Raw genomic sequence first — 25,884 nt, 5'->3', positions numbered from 1 at the left:
AGATCTTTTAAACGACAGATATTGGGATTTTCCTAATGAGATTCAACAATATTTTCCAATATAGTATTGTCTGATGTCAGTGGAGGTCTAGGTCAAATGGTGTGGAATGGTGATCTAAAAGGTCAGTTTTCTACTGCAATTGAAAAACTGAATTTTAAGGGAAACAATATTACAATGGCCTAAATTCATATGGAAGTCTTTTCCGCACCCAAGTATTTCAAGCAACATTTGGAAAATAAATCAAGGAGTATATGTAGATGATTGCATAACGAGGAATAAGGGATTTGAAATGGTCTTTAGGTGTTATATTTGTGTATCAAAACAAGAAAGTATGCAACATCTTCTTTGGCACTGTAATTTCATTGTGGAAGTTTGGGGTGGCTTTGCTCAAATTTTGGTTTCAGCAGACCAAATTCTTTTGAAGAGATTTATAATAAAGCTTGCAATCATCAAAGCCCTTTAATTAAATGGATTTGGATGACAACTGCTTGTGTAGTTATGAAAGGGTTGTGGTTTCATAAGAATAATAGATTGTTTGATAATATTGAACCAAATATGAATAGGTTCAAAAATAGAATCTATCAGATAGTGCATGAAGGAGGTTACATGATGAAAGGTACAAGATGGGGCCAAAATTATGATACTCAAATAACAACCTCTTTAGGTTGGGAACCAGATCAAAGAAGGCTTAATATAAGGAGGGGTAAATCCAAGAAATATAAAAAGGTGGACTGTGAAAAAATAAATAAAAATAATTGTTATCTTTGGAAGGTAACTTAGGTTCGAGACCAAGCAAAAAAACATGACCTCTGTAACACTATACAAAAAAGATCTCTTTCAACTTTACATTCATTGCTTACTCTTTGAGTAGAAGTAGTGTTAATTTGCAAACCTCCTTGACTATCCCAACAAATCATCAGAATAACAACAAAATAAAGGTAGGGGATATCCCTTCTTACATCAACCTGAATAGCTACAATAACTCTTTCAAGATATTGATGAGCCTCATTCACAGCGTTTGTTTCTCTTGGAATATGTTTACCCAACCAATTTTCAAAACTATTAGCTTTGATACTATTGTAAATTAAATTACTAGATGTTCATTTTACAGTAGAAAGATTGACATTGAGTGCATTCACCACTTTAAAATTAAATTACTAAATGTCCACTTTCACGAATTTTTTCTTGCCCATTGCACTGCCTCCAAAGCTACCATACCCTATACCGGTTCTGCATATATTGCTCTTGCTGAATTAATTTGAGATCCATGCATTGCCTTGCAAAAAAACTAAAGATTAGACCAAATCCAGAGGTGGCGGTTTTCTTATTATGAGCAACATCAAAATTATATTTACGAATATTGTTCTTATGTTCTAGACCAACTGCTGATATTGTCAATATAAGAAGTTGTTTGCAAAATCATACGATTAAGCTTATTTTCTAGTATTGAACATGACTTTAATGTTATAGGCTACCCAACAATATGAATCTGCAATTATCAAAAATCATAACACATCTTGTGTTTCTGTGCATTGCCATATAAAAAAACGGATAATAGTAAAAAAAAAAATCATCATCTCTCATTCTACTTCGAACTTCAGTAGAGAACCAAAATATGAGCCAATTTGCACACAAAGGTAATCAAAACTCCGTCAACACCAATAAAAATTGTTCTAGTAACCTCACAATCCTGAAACAAATGATTTACAGACTTATGACTAATATTATTCTTGCAGAGATGACAAAGAACTTCCATATTTAGGTTAAACTTAGAGATATTTTCTCTAGTAATTTAGCCATATATGATATATATATATATATAAGAAAAGCACAATCCTAAGAAAAAACATTGTGGTTAGAAGTTTCTCTTAGCTTTAACTACATTATAATCAGGGGCAAATACTATGACACATCACTCAGCTACAATGTATTCAAAAGCTATAACTTGGCTAGTGAAGGGAAAACATCTGCATCGATTTCTAGCTAAAAAATTGACGACGATAACTCAGCTTTAGTTTCGTAATAAATTGAACTTTAGACAACTCGAGTTTCCATAAAGTAAATCTTGGTTCACCACTTTAGATGTTTTTGTTTTTGAGGCTAGTGGATCCAAAAAAACTATTATAAGAAACCAAGTTTCCATCAAAATTGATTAGTTTTTCTTAAGTATTTTTTTTTTTTTTGCTCTTGGGTCGGTTATAAGTGCTTGGCCTGAGGGACCAAAAATTTGGTTTCCAGATCCTTTTCCAATACATACTAGCATTACCTATACTATTGTGTGAGTTGTAGGTCGACATAAAGATGCCTCTGAGTTGGTTGGGATTAATAATCCGTAACAACGCGAGTTGGGAGAATTTAAGAAATCAAACATGCCAACAAATTATAATCTCACTTATTTTCCTAGTATTAGAAATTTCTTTTTTAAAATTTTCCACCAAATGTACCATATATAATGATGTAATAAGACTGTAGGAAATTTGATTTTAAATCCTCTCAGTAAGAAAAGACCCTACCTGTTCCTTCCGCTTTCCCTCATCTTAACGAAAACTACCGCCTCCACTGCTCAGATATATTCCACGGAGCGGATCTGAGAAGTGAACAACTCTATATAATATGGACCTTAGTTTCTTCTTTTTCTAGTAATTTATTAGCTTTAGTTTCGTTCCTGTTTTCAGTTTTGTTTCTTCTCCATGCCAGTTATATGTAATTCACGTAGATTTAGGTTTTCCTTCGAGGACTTGATTGATTTGTGACCAGTTCGACTTATTGCTTGGTTATTTGTTATGATGTGCTCCGTGGATCTACTCTTTACCAAAAGAACTTCTACAACAACAAAAGATTCCATGACAATGGCGGCAAATAACTAAGGTAACAAAACCGACAACATGAATGACCACTATTCAAACAATATCAACAACAAAATTTTCATCAACAATAACACAGATCACTTCCAACTCCGAGACTCCGAAGTCAATTTTACCTATTCAAACAAATTTCCAGCTAGTTACACAGATTTAGACGAGCTTAGTTACTTTTTTTCCTTTGTTATTGTCCTTGAGAAATGGTTAGATCATTTAATAGTCTTAGCACTGCTTTTAATTTTGTTATTCAGTTTGGATTTGTTTAGAACATTCCAAACAATGTCATTTAAAATTGTCTAATGTTTGAATTTAGTTGTATTAGCTAATTCTAATTTGATTGAGTAGAGTAATTCTTTGATGTATGTTTTTTCAAATTCTGATGTTTATTTGTCCAGTCAGTCATGTAAACGATTACGATCATGTCTCGGCTGATTTCCTTGTAACTTAAGGTTTACCTATTAAGCAAAAGGAATTTATTTAATAATTTAAAAGAAAAGGAAAAAAAATAACAAGCTCATAATTAATAATGTGATTTCAGGTGATTTTCCTTTGATGTGGTTAAAAGCTGAATCGAGCTTTCTTTTTAGAGCTTCTGGCCGCACCAGAGAATATTTAGACCAATAAAATCTTTTGAAAAATTTAGACCAATAGGAAATAAGAGTTTCTGACCCCCACCATAAATAATTTTTTAAATATAAAAGCATTTAAGTAAAAAAATCTTACCGGCCCCACCTGAAAATAATTTTTAAGTAAAAAAAACAAAAATCACGGGTAAAAGAAAAATAAATATTGAATAAAAAAAATACTTTGCGGGTAATTTTTTTTTATCATGTAATTTTTTTTTATCTTTCTATCCTTTTATTAATTTATTCTTTTGGAAAAAGACATATATCTTGAGTTAAAAAAAACATATGCACGGGTAAAAGGAAAAAATATCTTGAGTAGCAGAAAAATACTTCACGGATAAAAAAAAATCTCAAGTAAAAAAAATACTTCACCAGCAAAAAAAAAAATCTATTTTTATTTTACGGAAAACAAAATATTTAAAAAAATCTAACCATGAACCATAAACCTATTTTTATTCACCAATACTTATTGTTCCGCTAATATCTGCACGGGCGTCACACCTAGTTTAAAAGAATAGACTAACCATCAATTTAGAAAAAGCTCATAATCGGAAAACAAACTCAACAAGCGAAAACTGCCAACTCACCCGTTTTTCTTTCTCTCTTCTAGAAAAAATAAAGATATGGAAATTCCTTAATTATACAGCGAGAATCGGAGCCGCCAGCCTAACTCTTCCATTTTTGTTCCCTTCAATAAATTGTAACTTTATGAACTAAATTATCCTTTCTTCTTCTTCCTCATTCTTCCGTAACGCTGGATCTGTTCAATCCAGGTTCTAGGGTTTCTAATTCTCTCCAGAATACGCTTCTTCTCGTAAATTTCATACCCACAAGTTCCTTACCAATCAGTGATAGATAAAGCCTGATCTCATTCTCTGTTCTATTTCTAGGGTTTTGACATCTTTCTAGTCTCCTTTGAGGGGATTTTGCAACAAGAAAGAGGGAAAATTAGGGCTTTGGAGTTTGGACCTTGAAGGTCTGTTCTTGTGTTAGGGTTTTCTTCAATGGGTAGTGGTGGTTGATCACATAATTGGAAGAACTAGATTGTTAGTAGAATTCATTCTTGGTTTAAGGGGTAACACACACTCTCTCTCTCTCTCTTTCTCCATATTTATGCGACTGATTTAGTTTGAATTTTGATTTTTCTTATTATCAGTAATTGTGTTATTTTATTGCAGGAAGAGAAAATGGCGCCAATGCTTTTCATTCTGCTAGCGTTCCCATGTATGGTTGGAGCCATTGCTCTGGCAATGTTTCACATATATAGACATCTCTTGAATTACACTGAACCTACTTATCAGCGTTACATTGTTCGCATCATCTTTATGGTTCCTGTAAGTTTATGCCTAACTTTATCTATTTCCTTTATGTGTAGTGTGTTTTACAATGGCATACACTATTTTCTAAGACTAAGACTAGGTACAACAGCTATTGATTTTTGAGTAGGTTTTGTTATCAGTTTCACTGTGCTTATCTTTTTCGTAGAGAGTATCTAGTTGATATGACACTACTCTTTGATAATTGATAGGATATGGCAATATCCTATTAAAAACCAACAGTTCCTCTAGAGCTAGTTTAGGGATTCGATGCAGCAAGCAAACTGTACTCCCTTTGCTTAAGTTAAACCTTTCTATATCAAATACCCTAATTCAATGGATGTTAATAAGCAACCGAGTAAAGTTATAGGTAGTTGCGTGCAAGTATGAAACACAATACCAAAATTTATTGACCAATGTTGATCTACCTAGTAAGGAATTTTTTTCTGCCATGGTACAATGTGTTTTTGGTGGAAGGTGTAAGGAATGTGATATTTGGAATTAAACCAGATGAATGATGCATGGTGGGAATTTCGGAAATGGTATTTTTGAAATGAAATGCTCAAAAGGCTTATGTGACGCCTCATTACTGGCAAAAGATTAGAGGTATGCTAAGTAACATGCCAACATGGTAAGAAAACCATCACAGAATTCCATGTGGCCATATTGAAGGTTTAGAAAAATAAACCTGAATGCAATTAGAAGCAATCAAATTCTTGTAAATATAGCTGACTTTTTTTTATCATAATGTTGGGAGATAAGTTCATTTGTTATTTTTACGCACAAATACAGGACTTTAATACGGTTACTTGATTCAACTGAGTTAGGTCTACATTATGGGTAATATACTGTAACAATTGTTAACAGTATTATTTGTGTTCGAGGTTTAGTTTGCAAGTGGCATAAAGGTTTTGGCTTCTAACTCCTTCCGGCTTGCCTTGGGATAAGTCCTCTCAGAATGCTGTATATATTCTTCAGAGTGATACATAGTAATGACATTTATTCTGTTAGAAGCACATGTGGTTCCTGAGAATTGACAAGTCAAGCATGATTATAAAGTTTGTTAGTCTAGTTTTTTGGCCCCACATTCCTGGTGTTTGATTTTATGTTGATCCCTTCTCTAGCAGTAAAAGTTCAAAACTTGTTGCTACTTTGCATTGAAATTCAAAGTTTTAGTTTACTATTGACAACTTAATGTTTAAATGATAAGCAGTGGAGGTATCATCTTTTTCACCGCCAAATCTGTATATGTTCGTTTTAGCTTTTGAGATTAGGGAACCCTTTAGCCTTTTCAGTTTATCTGTTAATTGGAGTGGTTTAGTTATACAGCAGTTTAAAAACAATTTTCCCCTATACAGAGATCAGAAGAAGCTTTGTTTAGAAAGAATGGGAGAGAAGAAGAAAAAACAGCTATTAGAGGGAAAGGTTTCGCAGGTTTTACTATCCAATCTCAGCCGTCGTATGACAATGACGGTTGAGATTAAGTAGGGAACACTCTCTTTACCAATTAGTCCCACTGTGTCTATTTTCTCTTTTTATGAAGATCCAATCAATATTCTCTCTTTCTTTCTTACCAATCTGGTAAACTTGGTACATGAGTAGTCAAAGTACTTCTAATTAAACTGAGAACCCTCACATCGCGCGATTCTAACTATTGAGAGATTTTACAATTCTCGATTCCGTTTATCGACCTCGCTTCCACTTCTGGCTACTAATTCCTAAATAGTTCACAATAAAGTGAAAGCCTTAAAATGACATGTGGTCCCGCTTGAGGATATTAGTTTATGATGAGGATGACGCTCTTGTCATGTAACATCCTCATCAAAAACAATCCAAATCTCATGACTCCACCATCTAACAATGGAAACGACAGAGTGTGTTCGAATCCCTCATTTTACTATTAGTTGCAATAAATAGGTTGGATGGTTGGAGTTCTAGAAATGGCAGATTTTTGTGAGGATGATCTACATACTACATAGTGAGGATGAGGCTCACCAAAGGTAAAGCTGTAGTTTACCCCCCATATGAGCCCCTTGCAGTGTAGCCTAACTGTCATGGGAACTACTTATATGGATGAACTGACTGCCTCAAGTCTAAACAGTGCTGATATCAAATTGGCAATAAACTTTGTCAGATTGAGATCCTTTGTTGATTAGAATTGGTTATTACAATGTCTTTGCCAGATAAGGTGTTATATCATATGAAATGGTAAAAGCAACCACAAGTATGTTTTCTTAACTTGTTTCTTATGTTTCTTTATTTTTCTCTTTGCAGGTACATGCTCTAATGTCCTTTCTGTCTCTGGTGTTAAATGGAAGCTCAATCTATTTCAATTCTATTAGAGAAGTGTACGTAAATTATTTTGTAATGTTGACATCCTTTTGCTACTTTGCACATAATAAAACTACTCATATTCAAATGATTCCTTTCTTATTGTTGTTGTTGTTCATTTCCTCTCTGTATGTCTCCCTTAGAAAATATAAAACTATACCTTAAGTTAAACAATTTCTGCTTCACAGAGAACCTAGAAACATGTATATTTTTTTCTACGTAGTGGTTAGAGTGTCCACAAGTGTGTTTGTTCAGTATTACCTGTCTATTATCATGATAGGCCTCTTGTGATACCACTGCTAATATGTTAATAAATGTAAGCTCACAGTTTTCGTGTTAAATGTATTTATCCCCTTCCATTGACATTTGTTATCCTTAGAAAATTATTACGTCATATGTATTGTGAGCTTCATGAGATTTTGCAGTTTTTCTGGGAATACACTGTAACTGATGTTGTGGCTTTTCCAGGTATGAGGCATGGGTCATCTATAATTTCTTGTCATTGTGCTTGGCTTGGGTTGGTGGACCTGGTGCTGTTGTGTTGAGTTTAAGTGGTCGCCTTCTGAAACCTTCATTTTGTCTGATGACATGTTGCTTTCCTCCTATACCTTTGGATGGGTGAGTATGATCCTGCTTATACAGATAAGATTTGGTAGTTATGTTTCTTTACCATGTCATTGATTTTTTGAGTCTTTGAAACTTATGCAGTCGTTTCATTCGGAGGTGCAAGCAAGGCTGTTTGCAGTTTGTTATCCTAAAACCAATCTTAGTTGCAGTTACATTCATACTCTACGCCAAAGGAAAATATGAAGATGGAAATTTTAGTGCCAAACAAGCATATCTGTACGTCACCATCATCTACACTATATCATATTCAACGGCGCTCTTTGCCTTGCTCTTGTTCTATGTAGCATGTAGAGATCTGCTTCGACCATTCAATCCTGTCCCAAAGTTCGTTATGATTAAATCCGTTGTTTTTCTTACATATTGGCAGGTATAAACTCTAAATCCTATTCTTGTCTTAAATTGGTTGAATGAGCTTTTCTTTTAAATCTTTTAAAGATACATTAAATTCCCATTTAATGCCTGTAATTGTATAGGCGTGTGCACAAATAAGAGAATTTTTAAGCCATGCTGGTGATTATTCTTGTTTTCCAAAGGAGAAGCAATGTAGCACTCTGTCTGAAGAGTAAAATGTTTTCTTTTGTGGTTTTTAGGGTGTTTTGGTGTTTCTTGCTGCAAAGTCTGGACTAATAAAGAGTGCAGAGGTGGCTGCTGAATTCCAAAATTTAATAATATGTGTTGAGATGCTTATTGCTGCTGTAGGCCATTTCTACGCATTTCCATATAAAGAGTATGCAGGGGCAAATGTCAGTGGTGCCAGTAAAGGTTTCACCGGAAGCCTTGCGCATGCTTTGAAATTCAACGACTTCTATCACGACACAGTTCACCAGGTTTTGGTTAATCCCATCCTAAGAGATGAAATTATATTTCCATTTGCCTTTATAATTTGGTGATGATGATTATGCATATGTTGCAGTTCGCCCCTACTTATCACGACTATGTACTATACAACCACAGCGAGGGTGATGAGGGTGCAACGAAATATCGATCACGGACCTTTGTGCCCACTGGCCAGGAGATGGATGCTGTCAGAAGAAACAAACACATGTTCGGGAACAAGATTGATGATATACAGCTATCCTCCAGCATGTCCTCGTCTGAAACCAGCAGTCCCCAGAATCCCATTGGTACTACGGGTCAGGATTCATCTACAGGTCACGAGGCAATGAAATCATCCCTCTTAATGGATACCACAATTTCTTCTGCCCAGGCTTATGATATGTCACTTATCGACATGGACTTATCTGATTACCCAACCAAGGTTGCTGCAGCAAACAGCAGTGATGCTGCTAGATGATTAATAAGAGGAACAAACTGAGTACCCTTACGGGTTCAGGGCCACTTGGTTCACTATTTTTGCGTGCTGATGTTAAGTCTCGCTTTGCCTTTGCAGTCACATGTTAATCGTTGTAAGATGGAGTTATTAAAGAAATGGAAAATAGAACAGTTCAGTCACTGAATGGAATTGTAGTTGGCTTCGGGCTTGTACATGTAGGCATTGTGTGTCGTAATCTCTCTGGGTTTCTTTATTGGCACAGGATTCTGGGATTTACATTGTTTTACAGGACTGGACAGTATATACAATTGCACATGTTAATCATATCTAGGGTGATTCATTAATACGATTTAGCTTTTGTTCAATGGGAATTCTTATGGTTTGCTATGCCTACTTGAGAAATATGGTAATTTAGAATTCCTTGCTCTCCTTCCTCTAAGCAAATTGTTGAATTTATATGTCTAGGCAGTTACTTTTAGGTTATAAGGAGAGTGGCCTTTGCGATACCCGCAAGGTTCAGTTTCACGCTCTTTCTTCTCTTTTTTTCTGAGCTGTTAAGTTCGTTTTCATTGAAAATCGAAATTGAAGGATTTTTGAGATTTCTTCCAGTTAGCTTCGGAAACTGAGTTCTGCGTTGTAAAAATTAACATTTAGCCCCATTTTTAATGGGCTTTAGACGCTCTAGTCCACCCCTCTTAAGGGTGGTACTCTCTGATCCAAATTTACCAAATCTCAAACGAGTCGGTTCTTATTTGAACGATTTAGTCCTAAACTTGTTTTTGGATCAGACAAAATTGACCTTCATGTAGAAACCATGTGGGTTTCTAATTCATTTTTGGTTTCTTTATTGTCCTGTGACGACGAAGCTCTGCACCGAAATGTTTTAGGTTTTTGATATTCATCACGTTTCAGCTCGATTATCTGGAGTTGGTTAACAATTTCAATTTTTATTTGAGATCTAATTAGTTAGATCATTGAATTTCTCCACAAATTTTACCAGATCTCAGGTAATTCCAGATTTCTTTTTTTTCCGTTTCTGAAAATTTTAGGATTTCGTTTTATTCTTCGAATTTTTCTTTGATGATTATGAGAACTAGAGGATGAAGACTCATGATGATCTGACGTATTAAAAGCTGAGACTAACAATTCCTCTTAATTTCATCTCTTTATCTCTTTGACACTGATTGATTTGTGAAGCATCTTTACAAAATGTTACGATTAAGGTCACACTAGCTTATCAATAATCTTTGAGATTCATTTATTATTGCACTGAACTATAACATCCATGATAAGTTTCCTTCGAGAAACTAATTCTTAAATACTATGTGCCAATTTTTAATTTTTGAGGTTTTTCTCGAGAAACACTCCCTAATGTTACTTCACAGATTTTTTTTTTTCTCTTCTTTTTCTAAATGTGTAGTCCTTTGCTCTTGCTTTACGTTGATGTAGTTGGTAGAGATGAATTTGCTGATGACTGATGGTAACAACTTGCGTTACCTTGAGGTATTATGAGGACATAGATTTATTAATATCTTTACAAATTTACTGATGATCGGTAGTCCATAGAGAATGCCTTATATCTTTTAGATTCACAAAAGAAACCAACATCTAAAGGTTTTGAGGAATTTCTTATTTTAGGAGTAGAACTGGTTAAAAATTTATTAATTTCTAGAGTTTACGAGGTTTTAGTAGTTCACCTCTCTTTGTTATGATCTAAATTCGACATTTTGTAGCTTCTTTTGTTATTTGTTCGATATCGAACAGTCTATCTGACTGTTTAGATGACCATTTTCAGGGTGGTAACAGAAGTGACCAAACTCGCCTGGGAGTTGGATTTTCTACATGTAGAATCATGGTACGTATCCCTTGGGAAATGAAAATTTAGCACAATGCATTCTTATATGGAGAAATCTTTAATGTGAACCCGTAGCTACTTCTGTTTAGGTTCCTTACATGCATATCTATCATGGGCACTAATTAGTTCTGTTTAGGTTCCATATTTGAGCATCATATATTCCTATCTAATCTGTGCAACCATTTATATTTTTCTCTCACCTCTTCTTTATTGGATTCAATTCATGAAAAATTGGTGTCCAGTTGTAAATTCATTATTTCGTCAAGCGACTCAAGTCATAGTAATTTTTGTCTTAAATTTAGGTATCAGTGTCAATGGTGTAAAAACCGAGCTATGACAAATGACTTCTACAAGATGGGTGTATTTTCTTGTACACCAGTTATTACGTAGTGCACATTAAGGTGCTCCAGTTTTTTTTGTGCTTGTTATACGAGGAAGATGAATAAGGATTATTAGTGTACTTTCCATATTTCAAATAAACTGTATTTTAGTTATAGGAAAATGAATTTGGGCATCATAGGCCCAAGTGGAAGTTGCTTACGTTTTTGGGGCACTAATTCATAAAGAAGCCAGCGATTACGAAAAGTTGTGTTATTGCATTTTAATTAAGTTGACTCGCATTTTCTATTGGACTTTTAGATGATACAAATGTATATTGCATTTTAGTATATTGCATTTTAAGGTAATACATATTAGGACATATGACTTGACATTCCATGCTTTTTATTAACTGTACCAACAAGGAAAGTTGAACCTATCTAATTACGGTGTTTCCGCGTCTCTGCGGATCCAGAACATAAACTTAGGGTGGTTTATATGAAATAATCCTGTTCAGAACGTAGCATTTTTATAGTTTCAAAGAAAGAAATCTACTGTCCATTACCATTTCAATTAAGGATTCTTAATTGCACTCGACATATCTAAATATCCACGGTCCTCCTTGCATAAGGAGCAAGATACGTACATTATGTTGGACCCCATGGAATTATTTTATTTGGTATTCTAAGCTTGCATATACAATCATTTGGGTATAAATGTTATGGATACACATGTGTACATGGTTGTACACATGTTCTTTGTTAATGTATACATAATTGTACACCTATTGATTTTTAGATATGAAATAAATCCTTTTGCTGAATCTATGGTTCCTTAGTCTCCACCTCCACGGTTTGCTCTGCTAGTTGTAAGTACTACTCTTTTGTCATGTGATGTTCGTAAATATGGTCATATGAAACGAAGAGAAATATGGAATTCTGCACTAGTTAAATTGAATGTTTTTTTATATCGAAAATAAATTGCATTCGATCGGTTTCATTTTCAATTCATTTTAGTGACTACTAACTGGAAGTTCAATTTCTGTTCTTAACCTTATGACTCATATTTCTACAGTATAGAGAAATCCATCCAGTTGTTAGTACAATCACTCCTTCTGTTATCCTAATACTTTCCACCATCGCCTTTTGGTTTATCTGCTTTCGATAAAAGAAAACTAAGACACAAAAGTTGGACAATAAGTAGCTACTACATCTAACATGACACCTAAGGTCATATGATTTCTCTGTACTAACTTTAATTTCGTGATTTATCATTTAAAGGATAGTTGTTGAATTTGTGTCTTTGGATTTTTCTTATAAATTTATTTGTATATGGTTGTATATAATTGTTTACCTTTTTTCTGTTTTTTCATTTTCTCAAATTATATAGAAGTTGAATTGCAACAATCACCTTTTGTTATCGAGTTGTTAATGTGTACATAGTTGTACACCTGTTCATTCTTGATGTACCTAATTGTACACCTGTTCATTCTTGATGTACCTAATTGTACACCTATCATTAATGTGTACATAGTTGTAAATTCGTTTATCGTCATTAATGTGTACATAATTGTACACCTATCATTAATGTGTACATAGATCAAATGAAGTATATAAATCCTTGAACTCCCAGCGTGTACAATTGTAGTAGTGCCCGCCTTTATACATAGTCTTTCTTTACTAACTCCGCAAGTACAATTGCAGACCATATACTAGCAGTTGAGATGGTAACCATACGTCGTGCATACTACTTTCCAGTACACAAGTGCTGAAGTAAAGCGTTATCGACTGCAGGAAGGCATGATTTTCTACAACAAGCATGAATACCGCGTCGTACCTACGGATTTGGGCTCTAAGGAATGATTTACCTCACACTACCTTTCATATCGACTCGTTAAAAACTAAAATATCATGTTATGATAACAAACAACTTATGTTGCTGGAACAGTTTTAGCTCACTTAGAGTTGTTAACTATCTTCTACCAGAAATTACTTCTTCTTGTTTGGGGGTGAGTTTTAACTCACTTTCATCTCTTTTGATATTGAATTGGTAATGTGTACATGATTGTACACATGCTTACTTTAATGTGCACATAGTTGTACACCTGTTTTGGTTAGCGTCCCCTGTTTATCGTTAATGTGCATATGGTTCTACACATTGTCTGTTGATCGTTAACGTGCATATAACTGTAAGTTTGTGATTGTTCGTTTAGAAATGTTCCAAACAAATGTGTTTGTGCCCATTCTTATGTTACACTGGCTAATCTTCAACCTTCAAGGTTGAGTTTATCCAAATCAGGCTAACTTTTTTGTTTACAATAGTGGAACCTTAAGGAACACTTACTCTATTGTTGTTTGCAGTGTAAAAATTAAAGGAAACAGTAATTTATTATTTTCTGGAGTGTCGTGTCTTCTTAGAACTTGATGTCTTGGACTTGAACAGAGACACTATTTGTTAGTATCTCGAATTCTCAACCTTTTTCTGTGTCTCAATTGTAGGTGTAGTGAAGGTCAAAGATGATAGAAATGAGGCCCAAACTTAAGTTTCTATGCTTGCAGCCCAAGATGCTGCAATACAGTGCAAGGTATTCGGTCTAGTTGTATACTTGTTTCCCTTTATGATGACTACCTTGATGTTGGTCTCAGCTGATAACAAGATTTTGTGCATTAGGCTTGCTTAAATGAGTTTATCATGTGTCGAAGGTACTATGAGTTTTTCTCATGTGAGTTTGCTATTCTGCGAAATACATTGTTCCTCAACCTTTAAAGCAGAATTTCTCATTTGTATTCTTGTTGTGACCATATAAGTCACCATTTAAAATTTGTTGCTCATGTGTAATAAATATATGGGAAATTTAAATAACTTAGGTTTGCGACGAGTTTTTTTTTTTCTTTTAAGTAAAACTATGCCTGTAACATTTATCATTCGACACTATAGATATTCCTTTGTTAGTTTACTTATATTATTTTCTTTTTGTATCTCATCCCTCATTTTCTTTCCAATTTGTTGTTTGTCAGATCGGGTTGTGCAGAAGACGGATAGCGTTAGCCACGTTTTGGCACATTTGTTTGGATTGCCTCATGGATATATTGCATGTTATGTGGTTTGGATGTTGGATTTTCTTGATTTTTACAACGGTGTACATGGTTGTACACAACAATATAAATTAGAATTTTAAAAAAATGAAAATTATATAGTCATATGGATACTCTTTTTTGTAGATTTCGGAAAGAGCTTTCCGAATATATAAAGTTTGTGAATTTTGGACGAGCAGTTTATACATTATTTCAAATTGTTTTTCAATTGTTTATACATTATTTCAAATTGCTGACATCATTGTGGACTAAACTGCAAATATTTGGACTAAACTGTAAATAATAAGGTTATTAGTGTACTTTCCCGTATTTTGGACTCATTTGTACCTAGTTGACTCGGGCTGGACTAAACCGTACTTTTGGACTGATTTTTGGACTAAACCATATTTTTCCCCTCTGCATTTTCCATCTCTCTTGAGATTTTATTTTATGTATTATGAACGCATTTAAACATACTAATCTTCATGGATATATATAGCGCACAAAGTCATGGACCAGAATATACAACAGCACCAGCGGGAAATACAAGACAATGGGTTATACATGCATAAATAGAAGTCGATTAGTACCCAAATCTGTGCCGAAGTTAAAGCATAATGCTGAGTGTGGAATATGACTAATTATATACAGATCAGATGGAAGCATCACTTGAAACAGATCAGATGGAGGCATCATTTGGAACGTAAGAATCATCATCAGCAGCAGCATATTTCCGGATTAAAATGTTCTTGGTAGAAGGCATACCAGCAACCACACCCCTTTCAATTCCACATTCATTTGTACCTCTCCTGATTTTGAAGTAACCGTCCTGTCAAAAGATATCCAGGTTAGAGAAACACTAACTGAAACAAGAGATAGAGTTAGGTTGAGTTCAGATTTCATGTAAAAGATTATTAGAAAAGAACATACATCTCCCCAGCTTCTATTCCACTGGTTGGCCAAAAGCTGCAAAAAAGGATACATACAATACACATAAATTGATGTACTCCAAAATAGGTTCTAGAAAATAAGAAAGAATTTGCTAGAAGTCAGTAGCAGACCCAATAATCCTCTCCGTCTTCAGTAGTTCCCCAGCCAATCAACTTTACAGCATGCCCTCCCATTACATCCCCTGTGACGTGCTTGTAAACACCCGATTTGTAATGAGCAAAATCCTGTCAAATGGTTGAAGAAACAGTGAAGTTGGAGGAGATCAAACTGGTAACAGCATAATGAGATGAAAACTCAACAGCAAACTGAAGTCGATATGAGAAATAAATGAAACATGTACTTACAAATTGGCTTAAAGGGAATGTAAAAGAGCGAAAAATAAATGTTTATAATGAAGAACACGAGGCTCCTATAGAGCTCATCAGAGAGAGAGAGAGAGAGAGAGAGATTTTCTTATATTACCTCATAAACAGTGAAAGCCACCTCGACAGGACCATTTTTGTAGACCTCTGCCATGATATCGGTGGGGTTGGATTTGACATGGTATGCATTGACACCGAAGTGCTTTGACTGCTTCCAGATCTGGTTTTTATCTTTGCAATGTTTCACGCACTTAGGAGTGGGAAATCCAGGTTCACAACCAGGGTGAGAACATCCAATGGCATCGAAGTAAGGATCACACTGTCAGATGAACACATCATAATAAAGTGAGGCATTTTATATCCACAAAATCCGACTTGATGTAACATCAATACGGATACGAAGCAGTAGAGATTTTAGGGAGAAGAGAAAAATTGTGTCACATGGAACTATAGAACAGAAAGCAAAATTACAAAGCTAAGTGTTTAAATAAAAAGTGAAAAATCTGTACCTCTTCAGTAACATTGCCACGGTGTACAAAATATCGCCATGCAAAAATAGGAACACCACCTCCACAACCATTTCCGCACATAAAGCCACAACATGCCAAGAGGTCATTAGCAGATAAGGTAATGTTCTGCCACATAAGTTGCATGACGGGGAGATATGTCAACAAAGAAAGACTCAAAGGAGAACCCAACCATACTCTCTATTAAGATGTAAACTTTACCATGCCAAGATTGACGCAGAAACGGTCAGACAGTGCTCTGCAGCAGCAACAGCCCAACAAGAACCACAATGCCCCTGCACCAAAATAAGCTTAATTCATTGAGCTAACTCTTAAAATATGTAGTGATCAAGAGATAAACCATTTAGGAGTTAAAAAAACAGGTTACCTGATCTTTTATTTGAAAATTGAAGGCGGAATCACAGAGAGCAGAGGTTCACACAAAAGTGATATCAGGTCAGCCATTAATCTACAATAATAAATCAAAAAATCTCACATTACAGCAAACAGATGTGGCAATTGTAACTGACCAAGAATTTTGCTGATGGTGTTACACTGAGGCCAAGCTGTTCTGGCATCAAATTCCTTAGGCAACTTCAAGTTTTTGGGATGACTAACAATAGGAATGTCCAGAAAATCATTGTGGGAGGCTGCTGTTATTGGTTTTACACCCAGTAGGTACTTGAATTGTGAAACCTACATGTCAAAGGTGCATTGTGTTATACCTATCCCGGGATGAAAAAGATAGTAATAACAAGCCACACATATAGGTCATGCGAAGGAGGAGACTCACTGTGTAATTGGAAAAGCGGGAATTCAAGTCAGCTTCCCATCCAGCATTAGGGTTCGAATTGATCTGTTGGACAATTGTGTCCTGCACAGACAAATATAGTTTGCTTGATTAAACTGGTACCAATTTTGATGTGAAAAAGATAACTACCTAAGTACCATCCATTGCTTGCCATGGTAATTACAAAATATAAAGGAAGTACCTGAAGAATTTTCAGGCCAGAGTTTATTGCATCCACCTGAAATCATACAAGTCATCTTCAAATCAAATGACTTCCATTTGTTTTAAAGAAGTTCAAGTTACTACTTGCTGATTCTCATATGTGAATAGTTCTAGGTACTAGCTATACGGAATCTATCAAAACCATAAGAATCTCATGTAACTAGCACCACAACAGCTCAAAACAAACTAACAAATAACCCCAGTCAGTAGTTGAACTCATGGATATGAGTCAACGCAAGACTGGAATGATAGATTAGATCTTCAAAAAGCAATCCAAGACCAAACCGTTATTAACAAATACTAAAAATAATCATCACATCTGTATAGGTAGTACCTGGGAATTAGGATCCAAGAAAATGGCTCCCAAGATTAGGATTACCAGAGGCACCATATTCATGATTAAGAAAAACGTGAGAAATCAGAATGACATACAGAAAGAAAATATTAATGGTGAGAGAGAAAAATGAGGACTTTATCTTTCCTTTTTTTTTGTTCTTTTAAAGATTTTTTAATTTTTTAATGGTTAAGTAAAGAAAAGGATTCTAATTGTGGACGCTATCCTCATTGAAAAGCAATTTAGCTTCTGTTCTATGGGAATTCTTGTGGTTTGTTTTGCATTCTTGAAAAATATGATAATGCAGTACATCTAGTCGGCCGATTTTTAGCATATATCAAGGAGTGTTGGGTTCGCCCTCTGAGATACCCCTGCATTTTGCTTAGTAGTGAAACGATGTGCAACAAACAAATACAGGTGAAAACCGGGCATTTTCCATCTCTTGAAATTTTAATCCGTGTATTTTGAATATGAAAACAATTTCTATCAAGAAACCAAACTTTTAATTTTAAAGTACTAATCTTTATAGAAATGGCGCATGAAAGTCATGGACCAGAATATACAACAGCACCAGCAGGAGTGCAAGACAATGGGTTCCAATTTACTTTGCACCCACATGAATTACTAATTTTTTTATTTTTAATACTATTAATACATACATAAATAGAAATTGATTAGCGTGGATGTAGGGATGCTTGACAAATAGTGGAGTAACCAAATCCGTATCGAAGTGAAAGTACAATGCTGATTGTGGTAGTAAAAGATGACCAGTAATTACAGATCAGATGGAGGCATCAGTTGGAACGTAAGAAAAATCATCAGCAGTGGCAGCGTACTTCTGGATTAAAATGTTCTTGGTAGAAGGCATACCAGCAACCACCTCCTCTTCAATTCCACATTCATTTGTACCTCTCCTGATTTTGAAGTAACCGTCCTGTCAAAAGATATCCGGGTTAGAGAAGCACAATAACTGAACGATAACATAAAGAGTTGGTTTGAGTTCAGATTTCTTGTAAATGATTTATCAGTAGAAGAAAACATACGTCTCCCCAGCTTCTATTCCACTGGTTGGCCAAAAGCTGCAAAAAAGGATGCACACAATACACATAAATCAATCAATGTACTCGAAAAATCGGTTTTAGAAAATGAGAGAGATTTGGTAAAAGTCGAGCAACAAACCCAAAAATCCTCTCCATCTTCAGTAGTTCCCCAACCAATCAACTTTACAGCGTGTCCTCCCATCACATCCCCTGTGATGTGTTTGTAAACGCCCGATTTGTAATGAGCAAAATCCTGTCAAATGGTTGAAGAAACAGTAAAACTTAGAGGGAAGATTAAAATGATAACAGCATAGTGGAGATGATACCTCAACAGTATCCCCAGCAGACCGAAGTCAATATGAAACTTGTACTTACAAATTGGCTTAAAGGGAATGTAAATGAATCTACTTAACAATGTAAGATATCTAACAAAGAAGAGAGAAAGATCGCAGAGATGCTAGTACATATCCCATATATCCCAGTATTAATAAATCATTTAGAAACGGGAACAACTTATACACATCTCAAATTTATTTGGTTACTTCCAGCACAAAAATAAAGTCTTGGCAAAAGTCTATTGGTTTTACGATTTCCACTTTATTTAGGCGAAGTAGAAAGAGCAAGAATGAGATATTCATAATGAAGAACCAGGATCCTATACAGCTCATCAGAGATTTTCTTTTATTACCTCATAAACAGTGAAAGCCACCTCGACAGGACCATTCTTGTAGACCTCTGCCATGATATCTGTGGGGTCGGAACCGACCTGGTATGCATTGACACTGAAGTGCTTTGACTGCTTCCAGATCTGGTTTTTATCTTTGCATCGTTTCACACACTTAGGAGTGGGAAATCCAGGTTCACAACCAGGGTGAGAACATCCAATGGCATCAAAATAAGGATCACACTGCCATATGAAAACATGCTAATAAAGTGAGGCATCATCACCTATTATATCCTCAGAATCTGACTTGATATAACATCCATAAGAATCACTAGAGATTTTAGGGAACAGTGAAAATTATATCACGTGGAACTGCAGAAAAGAATACAAAGTTACAGAAAAGCTAGGTGCTTAAAAAAGAAGTGAAAAGTTTGTACCGCTTCAGTAACAATGCCATTTTGTACAAAATATCGCCACGCAGAAATAGGATAACCACCGTCACAACCATCTCCGCACATAAAGCCACAACATGCCAAGAGGTCATTAGCAGACAAGGCAATGTTCTGCAACATAATGGGGAGGTATGTCAATAAAGAAGGACTATAAGGAGAACCCAACCATACCATCTATTAAGATGTAAAAGTTACCATGCCAAGATTGACGCAGAAACGATCAGACAGTGCTTCCGCTGCAGCAACAGCCCAACAAGAACCACAATGCCCCTGCAATATAAGCTTAATTCATTGAGCTAACTCTTAAAATATGTGGTAGTTAATTGATATTCTATAATTAGGAGTAAGAAAATAGTTACCTGATCTTTTATTTGAAAATCGAAGGCGGAATGACAGAAGGCAGAGATTCACACATAAAAGTGATAAAAGGTCAGCCATTAATCTAATGGAATAAATAAATAAAAAATCACATTATAGCAAGGGCTATTGTAACTGACCAAGAATTTTGCCGATGGTAGTACATTGAGGCCAAGCTGTTCTGGCATCAAATTCCTTAGGCAACTCCAAGTTTTTGGGATGACTGACAATAGGAACGTCCAGCAAATCATTGCGGGATGATGCTGTTCTCGGTTTTACACCCAACAGGTACTTGAATTGGGAAACCTAAATGTCAAGGGTGCAATGTATTATATTCATCCTGGAAAGAAGAAAATAGTAATAACAAGCCACACATAGACAGATTAATGACGGGTCATGTGAAGCAGGATACTCACTGTGTAATTTGAAAAGCGGGAATTCAAGCCAGCTTCCCATCCAGCATTAGGGTTTGCATTTATCTGTTGGACAATGGTGTCCTGCAAAGGGCAAATAAAGTATGTATATGTGAATACAGTATTAAACCGGTTCCAATTTTGATGTCAAAAAGATGACTACCAACTACTAACAACTGCTGGCCATTGTAGTTGCAAAATATTGAAGTACCTGAAGAATCTCCGGGCCTGATTTTGTTGCATCCGCCTACAATCATACAAATCAAATGACTCTCATTTAAAAAAAAAATTGAAAAAAATTAAAATATAACAGTTAAGCTGCAATGTCATGAATTTTTCCAGAATAGTCAAATCAATCCGAAAATCGAAATAATCAACGTATTTCCTCATTCACCAATCGAAACAAATTCATGTACTACCCCATAAGTTAAGTTAGTGCGTGCCTGAGTCTCATATGTGAATAGTTCTAGATATTTAGCCACACGGAATCTATCAAAATCACATGATCTCATGTAACCAGTAGTACTACCAGTCTACCACAGCTCAAAAATAAACCAACTAACAAATAACCCCAGTCAGCAGTTAAACAAATGGATATATAAGTCAACGGCAAGACTGGAATGAAAATCTATCGCATATACACCGATTAGATCTTTAAAAAGCAATCCAAGACCAAACCAATCACGTACCTGTGAGTTAGGAGCCAAGAAAATGGTTCCCAAGATTAGTATTACCAGAGGCACCATATTCATGATCGAGAAAAACGTGAGAAATCAGGACGAAATACAGAAAGAGAACAATAATGGGATGAGATGAGATAGAGAAGAATGAGGACTCTTTTTTCTCTTTTTATAAAAGGTTTTTTTTTAATGGTTAAATAAATAACGAAAAGGATTCGAATTGATTCTCCTTGTCAGGGTGGGGGATGGAGATGGGCGATTGGGATCCTAGTTAGCAATTCGGGATTCGGCAAACGTACGGAACGGCAAACGTACGAGTATTATACGGTTTTGTAAAATCCAGATTCGGTCCAAAATTCGGTCAACGGGACGTGATTCGTCATTAATTCGGAACGGCATACGTACGTGTATAATTCGATTTATAAATGTGAGTTCGGCTCTGAAAATTCGGTATCTATATATAACAAATAATTTGTATTTATAAGGTCATAGACCAATTTTTATGCATATGTGTGAGTTATTTAAGTAAAAAATATACTCAATATGATGATATTAATAATATATACAACATTAGTTATCCAAAAGGACGTCGTATGGTGGTTTAGATGCTTCGTTAGTGAGTTTGAGATCTCTCTCACCTTCACCTTCAAATCTCTTTAGTCGTTTTTGTTTCATAAAAATTACAACACGTCTAATATTCGGTCGTGTATGTTCGGGAAAAGTGGAGTCTTTGAAAAATAAAAGCTAAAAAATTTATGGAGAATTAAGCGGACGTATCATTCGGGATACGTAAAATTCGTGAACGATTCGCGAATAATCCGGGAATGCCACATAATACGCGACTTGGGTTCGGAGTTGCAAACGTACGCGAATAAGACGGTAAAATTCGTGATACGGAAAAATTTGCGAATGATTCGCGAATCATTCGCGAACTTACTAACTAGGATTGGGATAAAGTTCTGAAATTCTATCTTTAACTACTTCTGAAGATGAATGATTGAGTAAATAGTTTAACTAATCTTGTCCCTCGATTCGTCTTTCCTGCCGTTAAGATAAGATATTTTAGCATCCGTCACCAGTGACGACGACATATTGTTGGAAATAAATACTAACAAGCTATTCTGGTTGGTGCTCTTATTCGGCTTGACTTTTAATACCCAACCCAACATGACATCTGATTCTGACGTGTTCCTACTTTTTTCGGGGAGATGAATTGGTTGGACCGAATCGGACTTGAACGATCGGTGGAAAACAAATCCACGTGAATCCTGCTGGTTTCTCTTGGAAGGTGGAAGAGCTCCATGATATATGGGGGATTAAGGCGTTTCATATGACAAGAGGGTCTAACAAGGTTCTTCGAAAGTTATCCGTAAAAGCTGACAAGTGCTAGTAAGCAGCTCTTGGAAAGACTTGCATGACTTTTTAATCATCTTCCTAGCTACATGATAGCGCAGCTAAACAGATTCTTTGACACGCTTATAATTAATCTGCAACAATTTGGTTTCAAAAATAATAAAGTTTGTATGTTCACAGGAAAATAAATACACTTCTTACAGTCATAAGTGAAGGTTACACAATGTTCATTCCAATTTCAATCCCAAATCCAAACCTAAAAAAACAAAAAACCAAAAAAACAAACTGAAATGGCAGTGAATAATACCATTTTCTTGAAATAAATGAACTTTGTACAGGATAGAGAGCTTGGTTCACTTCAGCCTCTACTTTCAACCAATCTATCAACTGCAGTCTCCTCCCCTTCGTCTATCCTGTCTGAACTCTCTACAAGGCGCTCCACAGGGAGTTTGACAACATCACGGCGCACCCCAATATCAGAAAGAAACCTACTAACACAGTACATTCCACCAGCTACAAATGATAGACCTGTAAAACTGGTGGTAAGGTACCGAAGCGGGGAAGAAACGATTGCACTAGCAGCAGCCAAGAATGATGTGGCCTGGCCGCTTCGCCCCACACTTAGGGTAGTCAACACCAGCAATCCCGTCTTACAATAAATTGCAAAGTCTTCACAATTGTTTTTGAAAATGTTGTAGCCACCGAATCCTTTCTCAAGGAAGTAAGATGCGTGGTATAAAACATCACTAGGTGGATCAGAAGAGGCGAGGGTGCAAGTAGCTCCCCGGGCTTTGGCAAGAAAAAAAACAGGTGATACACTGTATTCGAATAAGTAGAGATCTCCACCAGAAAGGAAGCAATCAAGACAGGAAGATATCACACCATCCAGAGTTGATTGATCACCACATCTCTGGCAATGTGTACCATCGGCACCAGTTGAAGATGAAGAAGAGCTGAAAATGAAACGGTCCAAGGCCGTACCAGTACCGATCTCATGGCCTGCTCCTCGAGTGAAGTGGATCACCTCGCCTTCGCCTGCATATATACCTGATAAGGGTTTGACCAATAACTGCATTAGCAATGAACTAAAGTAACAAGTGTTGTGATTATATGATGCAAAACAAAAGAATCTGTTACTTTGGCCAAGTACACGAGGAGGCACAAGAAGAAAGTATAAAATGCCTAGCAAGACAGACAAAAGAAACGGAAAAAAAATAGCAGAGTAGGAAAGCCAAAAACAAGCAACCAGAAAGTGATGAATTTAGAACCATGCAACTAGATACCCAAAGACAAATCCTTGAAACGAAGCAAGGCTTTTACATCAACGATCATTTCTGCAATGTCATCTTTCTTATTTAAAACTGTCTTCATTTCTCTCCAACCAAGCGGCTCACAAAATCTCATGAGCCAAACTCCTCCTTCAACTTGCACATTCTCTTTTTTCTAAATCTTGATACAAATTGCAATACCTTGAGGCAAAGCTCCATTGTAGGTGAAAAAAATCAAGAAGTGTGTTCAGATAGATATAACAAAGACATACAAGCAATAAATAAGTAAGACATATACAAGCAACCAAAGGAAAAATGATGGAATGCTCGTCAATTAATCTCCTCTTGCTCGCGAACAGTGACGCGGTGAGCCATTAACCCTTGGATCATGGGATTCACCCCAAAGGGTTCACCATCTCGAGGAATTAGGGTATCCGGATGGTCACCACGCACAAATGTGAGCAAGTAGCTTGCACTATAGCAGGATTCCAACCAGAACTATACGAAAAATTTCAAACCCCATCCCAACAAAAAAAAGGCCTAGAAGCACAAGTATAAACCTAATTCCCATTGAAAAGTCAAGAGTTTTATGCTAAGGATTCGCTGCAATCTCATCATTTTTAGTTATTTCAAACTGCCTCCATTCCTCTCAAAACCAGGTGGCTCATCACACAATTCAATATGAATTCTACCTTCAACTCATTCATTTCCATTTCTTTAAGACTTGATACAAGTCAGAATATCTAGAAGCAAAAGCTACACTATAATTGAAGAAACTCAAGAACTATGTTCAGACTAATTGAACAAAAAAGGTATACTATTAACTGCAAAGATTTTCCATAAGCCTCGACTTCAGTATGTTACAGGGAGTTCAATTTCTTTCTAATTGGAATGTTCAATTGAACTCACATGCATTAATTCAGCATTTAAGAATGCTTCGCGTAATGAAAATTATAAATGTACGATGATCACAACCTAGATTCATGAAAATTTATAATGAAAGACAGAATTTAAGCAATGCGATTCATTCATATTTGACCTAAACAAAAAAATTATAACATTTGAATAAGTTGCAGGTACCGTGGTGTGAATAGATGTAAGCGTTTCTCCAAGAATAGATGTGATCTCCTGGTTTCAAAACATCTTTTTCAATCTTATTTGGAATCACTCCCATCTTCTTTTACTCTGATTGACAAATCTCTGAAACCAATTATATCTGAAACCCTCGAACCTCAAAATGCTTTCCAGGAAAATAAAACGCCCAATTTGTAAAACTTACGCAATTAATAGATTAACGCAATAAGGTATCTTTGCATTAGTTACTTTTTTTGATTCGCTAAATCCTTCGATGCCAAGGAAGGATGACATTGACCTATTGCTGCTAGCCATAAAGGGCGACCAGCGATTTCAATGCATTGGGCAACCTCTGGCCTCAACTGGAAGTCAAGTCCCCTTGCTAACTTGACTTAACCGGTTAACCCACATTTTAGCGAAGTGGCAAGACATCTTATTTTATTTTATTTTGAAGCATGAAGTGGCAAGACATAGAAGTAGTTCAGATTTCTAATGGAAATGTATTTAATAAAATGCCCATGTTTTTTTTCATAATATATTTAATGTCCATGCCGTTAGGATTTTCGTCCGAGCCCACCATTTTATTAAAATCTCGTTTACTACGTCAATTTTTCATCGGATGGGATGAGAAAATGGTGAGCGTAATTACGAGTCTACCCATTGGCCTAGAAATGTAGAAGTAAATCAAGCACCGTCCACGCGTCCACTCAATCAAGGGATAAAGATTAAAATATGTTATCATCTGCAACCGTCCACGCGTCCTTGAATCAACGGCTCAAGATTAATTCCACTAAAATCTAACACCTGTTTAGGAAATAATAATGAAAACAGGGGAGAAAAGTTCAGGGTTTTCATTTTTTCAATCGTTTTTCTCCGCCTCTGCTTTTTGACGAAACTTTATAAAGGAAACAGATCTGGATTGCGTTGCCGTCATTGAAATGGGTATAAAACAAAACCGATGTCTTGGATGTATGAGTATTTGATAGGGTTAGAAGATGCATTTGATGTTGTCGATAGAGAAAGAATTGAGTCTGCTGCAATTGATTTGGTATCAATAGATTTTGAGTTGCAGTGATGATTTCTTCTCTAGTATCTCATTAGGTTCTATCTAAATGATTAATTGCAAGATTGAAGGGG

At 35.7% G+C, this 25,884-nt stretch overlaps 3 protein-coding genes and 1 pseudogene across 3 annotated transcripts; 1 reads left to right on the top strand and 3 right to left on the bottom strand.

Annotated features, from left to right (window-relative positions):
- Positions 1 to 4,041: 4,041 nt before the first annotated feature.
- Positions 4,042 to 9,405, top strand: LOC113333111 (transmembrane protein 184A-like). Its single transcript, XM_026579605.1, has 7 exons — positions 4,042 to 4,562; positions 4,666 to 4,821; positions 7,078 to 7,151; positions 7,603 to 7,752; positions 7,843 to 8,128; positions 8,352 to 8,588; positions 8,675 to 9,405. Exons 2-7 carry the CDS (start codon positions 4,675 to 4,677, stop codon positions 9,053 to 9,055), a joined length of 1,275 nt encoding a protein of 424 aa, XP_026435390.1. The 5' UTR covers positions 4,042 to 4,562; positions 4,666 to 4,674; the 3' UTR covers positions 9,056 to 9,405.
- A 5,426-nt stretch (positions 9,406 to 14,831) lies between these two features.
- Positions 14,832 to 17,722, bottom strand: LOC113332668 (annotated as a pseudogene).
- A 208-nt stretch (positions 17,723 to 17,930) lies between these two features.
- Positions 17,931 to 21,306, bottom strand: LOC113332667 (cathepsin B-like protease 2). The gene is made up of 11 exons (XM_026579189.1): positions 21,062 to 21,306; positions 20,584 to 20,619; positions 20,376 to 20,456; positions 20,100 to 20,265; positions 19,962 to 19,966; positions 19,798 to 19,872; positions 19,588 to 19,713; positions 19,175 to 19,393; positions 18,626 to 18,739; positions 18,490 to 18,525; positions 17,931 to 18,380 (listed from the first exon to the last, which is right to left on the bottom strand). The coding sequence occupies exons 1-11, from the start codon at positions 21,122 to 21,124 to the stop codon at positions 18,228 to 18,230; spliced, it is 1,074 nt and encodes a 357-aa protein (XP_026434974.1). The 5' UTR covers positions 21,125 to 21,306; the 3' UTR covers positions 17,931 to 18,227.
- Positions 21,307 to 22,534: 1,228 nt separating this feature from the next.
- On the bottom strand, positions 22,535 to 25,085 carry LOC113333114. Its single transcript, XM_026579608.1, has 2 exons — positions 24,754 to 25,085; positions 22,535 to 23,452 (listed from the first exon to the last, which is right to left on the bottom strand). The coding sequence occupies exons 1-2, from the start codon at positions 24,845 to 24,847 to the stop codon at positions 22,764 to 22,766; spliced, it is 783 nt and encodes a 260-aa protein (XP_026435393.1). The 5' UTR covers positions 24,848 to 25,085; the 3' UTR covers positions 22,535 to 22,763.
- Positions 25,086 to 25,884: the final 799 nt, after the last annotated feature.

Source organism: Papaver somniferum, unplaced genomic scaffold, assembly GCF_003573695.1.
Source record: "Papaver somniferum cultivar HN1 unplaced genomic scaffold, ASM357369v1 unplaced-scaffold_132, whole genome shotgun sequence".
NCBI lineage: Eukaryota > Viridiplantae > Streptophyta > Magnoliopsida > Ranunculales > Papaveraceae > Papaver > Papaver somniferum.
Note: the sequence above shows the minus strand (reverse complement) of the source record. Positions and strands in the feature narration are given on the sequence as shown.